This window comes from Amblyomma maculatum, chromosome 1 (assembly GCF_055883805.1).
Source record: "Amblyomma maculatum isolate TAMU_Amacu chromosome 1, ASM5588380v1, whole genome shotgun sequence".
NCBI classification, from domain to species: Eukaryota; Metazoa; Arthropoda; class Arachnida; order Ixodida; family Ixodidae; genus Amblyomma; species Amblyomma maculatum.
The window spans coordinates 213,046,604-213,056,018 of record NC_139344.1 but is presented as its reverse complement, the minus strand read 5'-3'; the positions used below and the strand labels follow the sequence as shown (position 1 = coordinate 213,056,018).

At 43.1% G+C, this 9,415-nt stretch overlaps 1 protein-coding gene across 1 annotated transcript in view; it reads left to right on the top strand.

The window, feature by feature from the left end:
• Positions 1–8,837: 8,837 nt before the first annotated feature.
• Positions 8,838–9,415, top strand: part of LOC146205543 (homeobox protein Nkx-2.5-like) — a 64,588-nt gene continuing 64,010 nt past the window's right edge. Inside the window, exon 1 of the mRNA XM_084590254.1 lies at positions 8,838–9,286. Within this exon, the coding sequence (XP_084446380.1) occupies positions 8,896–9,286 (391 nt within the window). The 5' untranslated portion in view covers positions 8,838–8,895. The remainder of the gene's footprint in view (positions 9,287–9,415) is intronic.

The following is a 9,415-nucleotide window of genomic DNA, read 5'->3' as shown; positions in this document are numbered from 1 at the left end:
ATAGAATAAAGACTTAAACAAAAATTTAAAATTTGGGTTCGTTATACGGGGTACCGAACACTGCACAATGAAAACAGCAAACACAGGTCACTCTATAGAAACATTGAGCGCAAAAGTTTACGTGAGACTGCAAATTATAGGTAAGGGTGGAAATATGCAGTTTATTAAGTACATCTGGCACTGTATAAGTTAGGGACTAAATATGGTCTGTGTTTTTTTTTTTTTTTTGTGGTGTTGAATTTCTTTCTTTTTTTTTCATGCTTTGGTTTGGCTTAGGGGTTTAACGTCACAAAGCGACTCAGGCTATGAGGGACGCCGTAGTGAAGGGCTCCTGGAATTTCGCCCACTAACATCGCACAGCACACGCGCGCCTTGCTTTTCGCCTCCATCGAAAAGCGGCTGCCGCGGTCGGAATTCGATCTCGCATCCTTGGGCACAGGAGTCTAACGCCTTAAACACTGCACCACAGCGGCGGGTAGTCCATGTTTTCAGAGGCGAGTGCGTTAGAGACATTATAACCTAGCATTGCACCTGATTTGGTCATTAAGAGTTGTTTATATTTTTCTTTGCAAAGTACAAGTGGTAAAAAAGAGGATAATTATAAGGGACTTGATGTTGATGATTCGGTGCTTAATAAAGAGCTCTGTTGATGGATGTAAATACGGTACATTGCTTACACAATGCCTTACTTTTCTAGTCGCAGAAGTAGCGTGGTTTTTTTTTTTTTTAAACTAACCCGCAATAACAGCGTGAAGTAGTTAGGTGCGTTCGAAAAAGCACGGCAAACTTGCAATCTAATAGGGATCGGAATGAGGTGTCTGGACCAATATAGGGCGCCTACACCTTAGGACTGTTTGTTGTATATCTCTTAAATATTACTATTCCATGTCAGCTGACTTGAGAATGTACGTCACACCAAGTATTTTATGCTATTTCGCGATATTTATTTGATGATATGCTAATTTTAACTCGGGACGTTTTGGAGAAAACGTTTTTTTTTTAGGCACAAATGAAATTCGTTTTTGCGTTTTGTTTCAATTTTATCCAGGTCGTTTTACATCACGCCATTTTAATGTTTTTGACAGCGCACTATTAGCTGTTTTAAACAGGTCGACTTGATTAGTTATGCTAAAAAAACAAAAACAAAAACAAGCTTGAGTCATCCAACTATCTACAGAGCACGAAGATATCATTCATTACCATCCATGTTCATCACATCATTTGCGCAGAAATGAAATAAGAACGGGACAAGAGTGCTGCCTTCTGGAACGCTGGAAGCAATTTTTTGGAAATTGGAACGGTAGCCACATCGACATCGGCCTTGTATAGGTATGATACAAAAGTGTATGTGTTAGCCGATGGGCACAGTGACAATCTAATTTATTAAGGCGTGCTGCGTGGAATACTCAATCAAACGCTTTGCTAAAGTCTACGAAAATACCTACAGTGATTTCATTAGCCTCGATGTTGTTAAATTATGATTTTTTTTTCTTAAAGAAAAGCGGGTTCCATAGACTTACCCTGGCGATGCCCATGCTGACGTTGTCATAAAATATTGTGCTTGGTAAGGAAGTTGTCAAGACGAATGAGCATAATCTTCTCCCATAGAAATGGCGTAATCTTCTCCATTGGAAAATATTGGAATTGCAGATATGGGTCGGTAGTTGCCTCCGTCATTCCTGTTTCCACCTTTATATATGGCCCTGCTCCTTGGCTCAGTGGTTACGGTACTCGACTGCTCACTCCTAGGATGCGGGATCGAATCCTAGCTGCGGCGGAAAGACGCCCGTGTATTGTGTGATGTCGCTACATTTTAAAGAGCCCCAGGTGGTCAAATTCCCGGAGCCCTTCACTACGGCGTCCTTTGTCGCCTGAGTCACTTTGGAACGTTAAACCCTACCAAGCCAATCCTTTATATATGAACGAAACTTTTGCAGATTTCATGTCCTTTGCAAAGCTACCGGATGCAAGCGAGAGGTTTGAAAATATGGACTGAATATGGGCATATAAGATCGCGTACATGTATTAATAATCTAACCTGAATGTTGTCAACGTCGAACGCTTGACTTTTTTTTTTTAGCTCAAAAACATCTGGTAGACATCTGATTCATCTGTGGGATTAGAGAATATGGTCTAGGGGCCATTGTGTTGTAAGGAAGCCGAAACAGGATTTAGCGACACGTATTTTTTTTTTTTTTTTGGGCTGGCAGCAAAATTGCAGTTAAAGCGCTCAGATAATAAAGGTCTTTAAATCGGTTCATCATCTATGATGAGCTCAATAGGGGATGTTCCTAGCGCGTTGTTCATAATTTTCCATGCTCGCTTCGATCGGCATGCATATGCGTTGCTGAACAACTGCTGACAGTACTGTATTTAAGTTTTCCTAAATTCGGCCATAATCCTGTTGCGAATTTTTTTGAAGGCTGCCAGTGTTAAGTTTTTGAAAAATATGCCACGGAGGTTTTTCTCCTGACGAATTAATCGCACGTGTTCAGGATGAACCCAAGGTTTCCGCGTACGCCCTTTAAACTCCAGGGTTTCACTGGAAAACAACACTTATGAAGTTTCGAAACATATAGGCATAAATGTATTGTGTATGCGCCGTTGGCCATGTCCTCGTTAAAAACCACAGCAAAGTAATTCTTTTCGATCTTATTGCGTAATAACTCAAAGCTGGAACATTTACGCTTTGATACTAGACAACAGGCAGACGCTGTTTGACTAAGCGAGTGGAGCATGAAGAGACGATTAATATGGGTCAGTGGTCACTAATGTCGCAGATTACAGTGCCAACAGCAACCACGGGTGTGTCAACATTAGTGAGGAACGGATCCAAAATTGTAGAAGCCGTTGGAGTTATGCCAGTAGAGGTTACAATAACATTTCGAAAATCAGATGATATTATTCTGTTCATTAGCTATCCGGACGCAATACTGTCAGCAAAAAAAGATTGCCCTAAATATCACCGCCTAAAACGAGCCTAAGATCGAGGGAAAATAGTGCGCCCAGTTTAACCATGTGTCTTCTATACCAGAGTCAGTATTTTTTAATTACCTTTTGCCCATTTCATTAATGTGTCTTCATTAATTTTTCTCATCGTGATGAACGCCGCCTCATCTCGTAGACTGAAGTATACTAACGTTATTAACAACAAATTACTTTGTTGCTTACGCCAACTATATATATATAGTTGGTTGATCTTTCTGTTCGCTTGAAGTTCAGCCACAAGAAGCTGAATGGACGCGTCGTATAGTTTGCGCATGCCATTGCTATTATAATGTCATTCAATGCAATTTAACAGTTCTTTTTCATTGTCGTTGTCAAAGTAATAAAGCTGCTTTCGAAATCTGCGTCTGCTTTCTTTCTAGTATCTCGTAAGAATTTCTATATAGAAATGCGAACCAATGCTCTTACGGCGTGACGTAAAAACGGTAGATTTTGGAGAAGGTCTCCACACAAGACGCATTATCGATGGCATAACCCCACCCCCCCGTTCCCTTTAATTGTGGAGTTTCTACCAATTAATGTGATTTGTTAACTGTGGCAAAAATATGGAATCACAATAAGCCTCTTCGAGCGTGTTTCAGACACACGTACGAGACATGGCTGCACATTGCACATTTTACTGCCTGTTAACAAAGCCGTTGGCACACTGACCAGTATATGGGGCTTAGCTAGCCCATTAAGTCTCCACCTAACGTCAACAAAAGACAAAGCACCTCACAAGGCTGGGTCCGAAAAGTCCGAATGGGTCCGAAAAGTCCAGGTCTCTGGGCAGAGTAAAAACTGCACAGCACAGGAAAAAAAAAAAAGTTATTTATAGAATTTCCTGAAATACCGAAAGGAAAAAATAATTTTCTGTAGCGCTCATAACGAAACTATGAAACCTATTACTGCGGGTGGCTGAGCTGCCATAATACCACGTTCGATCATGGTCTTTGGAAGGAAAACACCCTTAACAACTAACAAGACAGGTACAGTGAAATTATGAGATCAGAATCCTCGATCTACAGATGTTGTGGGTTCAGATTAAACTGGCGGCGGGCGGTAGTTTTTTTTCTTTATTTTCTAATAAATTACCTTTGAGGCAGTGAATGATAGAACTATTAATTTTGCATGGATCAACATCCCAAATTAAAACAATGAAAACGTTTTTCTGTGCGCTCCTCTGTTTTGGTAACTGTTGGTTTAATATTATACTTTATCTTTATTTCAGTTTCTACATGCAAACTGGAGATGGTGAGAAAAAAACAGTGAATTATACACCGCTTAACGGGCCTCACCGCCCCTACAAGTCAGCAGCAGGCACAAGGCAAAAACAACCACTGGTAGAAAAAAATGAATACAAGTGCATCTACAGAATAAGGTTGGTAGAATCATGTCTTATAACTGGCAACAATAATAGACGCAGAAGACCGCGAGGCTATAACACAGAGTGGCACAGTACGTTCAAACACTCGACATCACTGTAGCATAGATTGCTGAATAAAGCTTTTCCGAATGGCAGAAAAAGGCATAATATTCACTTGGTCACTGAGAGAGGTATTTAGGAACTTGGGCACAATCAATCTCAACATACAAAACCCATAGTTAGTTCTGCACTTTGGTAATGCAAACCTATTCTGCAATCTGATGTCGTATGATGAGTGGCGACATGTAATTGGAACAATTTGAGGAAAAAATGAATCATCCTTTTTTATCGTTGATTTATAAAGACATGCAAATCTGTAGTCAAATAATTTGTTGAAAGATACAATATTATAATGTAGGTAAATGTGTCTAGTAGGCGAATCATACCTCCCGTTGACAATTGCGCGAAGCATTTTTTTTTTTTTTGCAATGTTTGCAGTTTTATGACATTAGATACCGTTGTATTGCCCCAGACAAAAAGGAGGCAATAGCTAAAGTGGGAATAAAAAAATGCATAATATAAATTAATTTTAGTTTTGATAGGTAGAATATGCCTGTTACGTGAAGTAATTCCGACAATTCCAGAAAGCGTTGACACAATATTATTAACATGGGAATCCCATGTCATCGTACTGCTAATCGTTACACCCAATGATTTGAAGGTGTCCACATACTCGATTACTCTGCCATTGAGGTATAACGAGGTAAAGTACTTGTTTTCCTTTAGGAAAGATCAGTACTGCTTTAGTTTTTTTCTTCGTTAATCATTAATGAGTTGGCTGATGATCATGTGGTTAGGTCTGCCAAAATATTATTCCGCATATTTCGTTTTTGCGTTCAGTGCCAACCGTTCATTAATCAATGACATGAAAGGGCTCAGATGCAATTTCCTTCTAAGCGTGCCCAGCGATTCCGTTAGCGCTTCTTTTATAGATGATCCGCTGATGGTTTAAGGACGATGGCTACAAGATAAAGAAAAATAGCAAGCTCCAGAAGGACAATTACTATCATTGAGGTGATGGTGAGCTCACATTACAAAACAGGGCCAACAAAATTGGCGCTGCTTAATTGAATAAAGAGCGCACATGTAGCTCCAAACGACACTCAAACCAAATGTTGAGCTTTTCATTACACCAATATCCGTCTAGCCATTTTGATCTGTTCAAAGCTTCAATAAACACAACCACGCGTTACGTCCACGCATAAACTCGGAAAGTTTTAGGATCCCTTCGTTCGCTCTTGCGATTGCCCCACAGAACACTTTGTATGGCATTACACATTCTAAACTCACTATCAATTGTACCACTCAATTCCAAAGACGGAGTGAAGGGGGGTTCTTCGCTTGTCGTGCTCGCTTTCCGCCTGTCCGGATTCAAATTCGCGAAATGAATGTTCATACACCCCAGGCAATCTACACAGACAGCAATGTCAACGCCAAGGCGAAATGCAAATAGAACTCACCCTCTGACGAGTCGCACCTCACTGACGTCCGACTTCCTTTGCTGTCGTTGTCTGTTCGTCTCCACCCGCTTCCTCGCCACGCAGCTTCTCCGAACCGTTTACAATCTTTCGTTGTCGATCCACCTCGGAGACTCCGCTACTGGTTCCTCTGGAAGCTTCCGTTTCCTGCTGTCAACTCCCGGTCCTCCTCAGCCACCGATGCTTGGTTTGCCGGGTCGTCGCCTCTTCCTCCTTTGCTATCCTCTGATAACGAAAGAATCCTGTCGACTGCGGCAGTGAGTGATGATTCTTTCTCCACTTTGTGTTGCGTTCTCCGGCACCAACACCTTGTCGTGGGTGCCAAACCGTCTGAGACGGTAGAGTTGATGATAACTGGCAACAACTTCATTAAAGAGGGAAATGAACCGAGACTTTATACAGGAATACACATATTTACAACAGGCTGAACAGGCAAGACAACATGGTTCAGGGCTATATTTAGATCCTTTGCCTCTTCGGCTATGCCAACGAGTTTAGCCAGTTCCATGTTATCGTGCCCGTTGTCCAGCCTGTTGCAAATATTTACATTCCTGTATAAAGTCTCAGTTCATTTTCCCCTCTAGTCAAGTTGTTGCCAGTTATTAACTCGACCATCTCAGACGGTGTGACACCCACGACAAGGTGTTACTGCTGAAGAACGCGTCATAAAGAGGAGAAAGAATCATCATTCACTGACGGCCTCGATTGACCTTAAATAGGCTACTGTATTGGAATATAATCAAAACAGCGGTCGAAGTGCATACAGGCCGATAGAATATCAAGAATAATGACGAATCTACGCTTCGGAACTCGATGCGGCATGGCTGCCCGACTTGGCAGAAGGCGTCCATCTATTGATACTAAAAGAAACTGTCGTATTAACAGTGATGACTGCAAATGGCGAGAATCGCGTGATAATAACGTAAAAGGCAGTGCTCTAGGCACACAAGCCGATGGGCTAGAGGTAACCGTCCCGCAATGCCGCACTTACCATGCCTGACAGGTTGTATTAGTGAAATCACTAGTTCGAGTTAAGCACTGTTCAAATATTTTGTTCCGAATGTTAATGTGATGTTAAAATGTTAAAAAATAACCTTACAAACATATTTTTAGCCCTGCCTTCCTAATTTGTTTCGCTCTGTGACTATTTTTACATTAAATACGCTATTCAGCTAATAGAACTTTGCAATAAACCGTCTAGGCTATGTCTGCCATAGACTGCATGCACTGTTGCTTGTTTATACTTTTTTTACCCATTAAAGGTAGAGAGAGAGAATGAAGATGGGGGCTACACAGTATGAAAGGGCACTGAATAAGGGTTGAAGGGCAGTCTAAGTTCGCAAGTCGAGTCAACGTTTCGACAAGTGGGCCTGTCTTCATCTGGGCCCATTAAGTCTCTTACTACTAGCACCCCATTATTTTCTCAAAATTTTCATGGTATACCTATTCACCACGGTCACTCATAGGCCACCCTTTCATGATATACCGTGGTATCCGTTCACAGGTGAATGAGTTGCGTTTGTTAGTTGTGGTGTATTGTAGAATTCAAGTGTCATCGCCATTATCGGTCCTTGAAAAGCGCTGATGAGGTGCACGTCTTTCAAAGCTGGTGTTCTGCCGGTTCATTTAAATCTTATTTTTCACTTTTAGCTGGAGTTGCACTTCTGATGTCCAAATGTCTAATTAAGATAAGAGCAAGGGTTTTCCGACGTTTATATACGTAATATATCAGAAACAATGAAAAAAAAAAAAAATACAGGAACACTGTAACAGCATTTGACTACAACAAAAATGCCCTTTGTTTTAACGTTTCGCTGAAGCCTGAACGACTGTTAGTATAGAGAAATGCTGACGACGGATGTTATCACAACCGCGTTATTCTGTTATGGCTGACGGCGTTCTTCGCATATGTTTTGCACCGTTCAGTATGTCTCTTTCTGCGGCAGTGTATGACTGAAAAGTATGATTCCTAAATGCAATATTTTGTGCAAATTTTGTAGTTATTGCGTGGTCAAAACAGAAGATTGAATATTTGAAAATGGTTCGTCAGGAGCAATGCCTGTGTATTCGGGGTATATATATGCCCATGGAGTGAAAATAAAAATTCTTAAGTGAATTCTTAGCACTACCAGCAAAATATAAGACACAGGTGTCATGCACAGTTGTAGAATGCTTTCACTGAATCACGTGTCGCCTATTCTTTTTATTATTTAAAACAATCGGAGACGACATCAAACACTGACGGCACATAATTCGCAGCAGGATCACGCATGAGGGAAATCGATCTTGCGGTTCTGTTCCTAAATAATTTACAAGTTTCGCATAATTTGCTAAATGAGTTCAAACCAATGAGCTAAACTAAACTTTATAAAAAAAAAAAAGGAGCGACACGCAGCGCTGATGTACACGTCATCGCTGGAAAAAGCTTCGTACCAAGAGGAGAGGCAATTTCAGTTTGTATGAAGAAATAAATTCTTGAATCGACGGAAGCCTCAACGCATTACTGTTATGGAGATCATGAGATAGGCTGAGTTTTTTTATCCGAGTCAGTATGACCAGCAAAATTTGAAACCAGTTCTAGCAGAGCACGTGAATAGTGTCTGCATATAAGCCAGAAATTTGAACGGGCAAAAAAGAAAAAAAAAAAGAGAAAAAAATATGCGCTCGCAGTGACCGATGGTCAGAAGGAACGATGGCAAACCCAGCGTCACCGCATCGCTGTTCGGGTTTGGCTGAACACCGCGATGATTCGAGCGTCACAAAAGCCAGGCCGCCGCAGGCCCTAGTGCCGCAGCATCAGGATAGGCCGAGCGCTGGAAAAGAACGGCCCAAGAGCGGCTGCTATTCGTCCGGCGCGGCCGTCGCGTAAACACGGCGCCAGGCGTGCGGCCGGCCCCCTCCCCCGCCCGCGAGCGTGGGGCCCAGAAGCGCAGAAGCGGCCACTTGGTCTGCCCCGAGTGGCGCACAAGTGGGCCCTGCAAGAGACCTCCGGAGGACCCAAGTGCGATGCTGGCCAGCTCGGCGACGCCCTTCTCCGTTAAGGACATCCTCAACCTCAGCGACAGCGGCGTGGACGAGCTCGACCCGCAGGCGCTGCTGTACCAGGCGCAGAGCCTCGAGAAGGCCTTCTTCGAGGAGGCCTGTCACGAGGGCCTGCTCGACGCTGACGCCCTTCTACTTCCCGCGGAGTCTGCGGCCACGGCGGCTGCGACCGGCGGCGGCGGCGGCCACGGCGCGCCGCACCTCTGCTTTCCGTACCATGCGGCTTGCTTCGACGGTACGGGGCTCGAACCCACCTACGCACAGCCGCACGACGAAGGCCCGCCGCCGCACCTTGCTCAGCATTACGCGGCCAGCCGCCCTGACCTGCTCGGCCAGCAATTTGTCAACGAAGCAAGTAAGCCAACCTCAGAGCGCAACCATCCATTGGTGCTCGTTGCCAAGAGCTACCGGGAGTCTCGATGGCTCCCGGTTGCACCTGTCAACGTCGCAACGTGTGCATCACTGGAGATAATTGAGATATTTA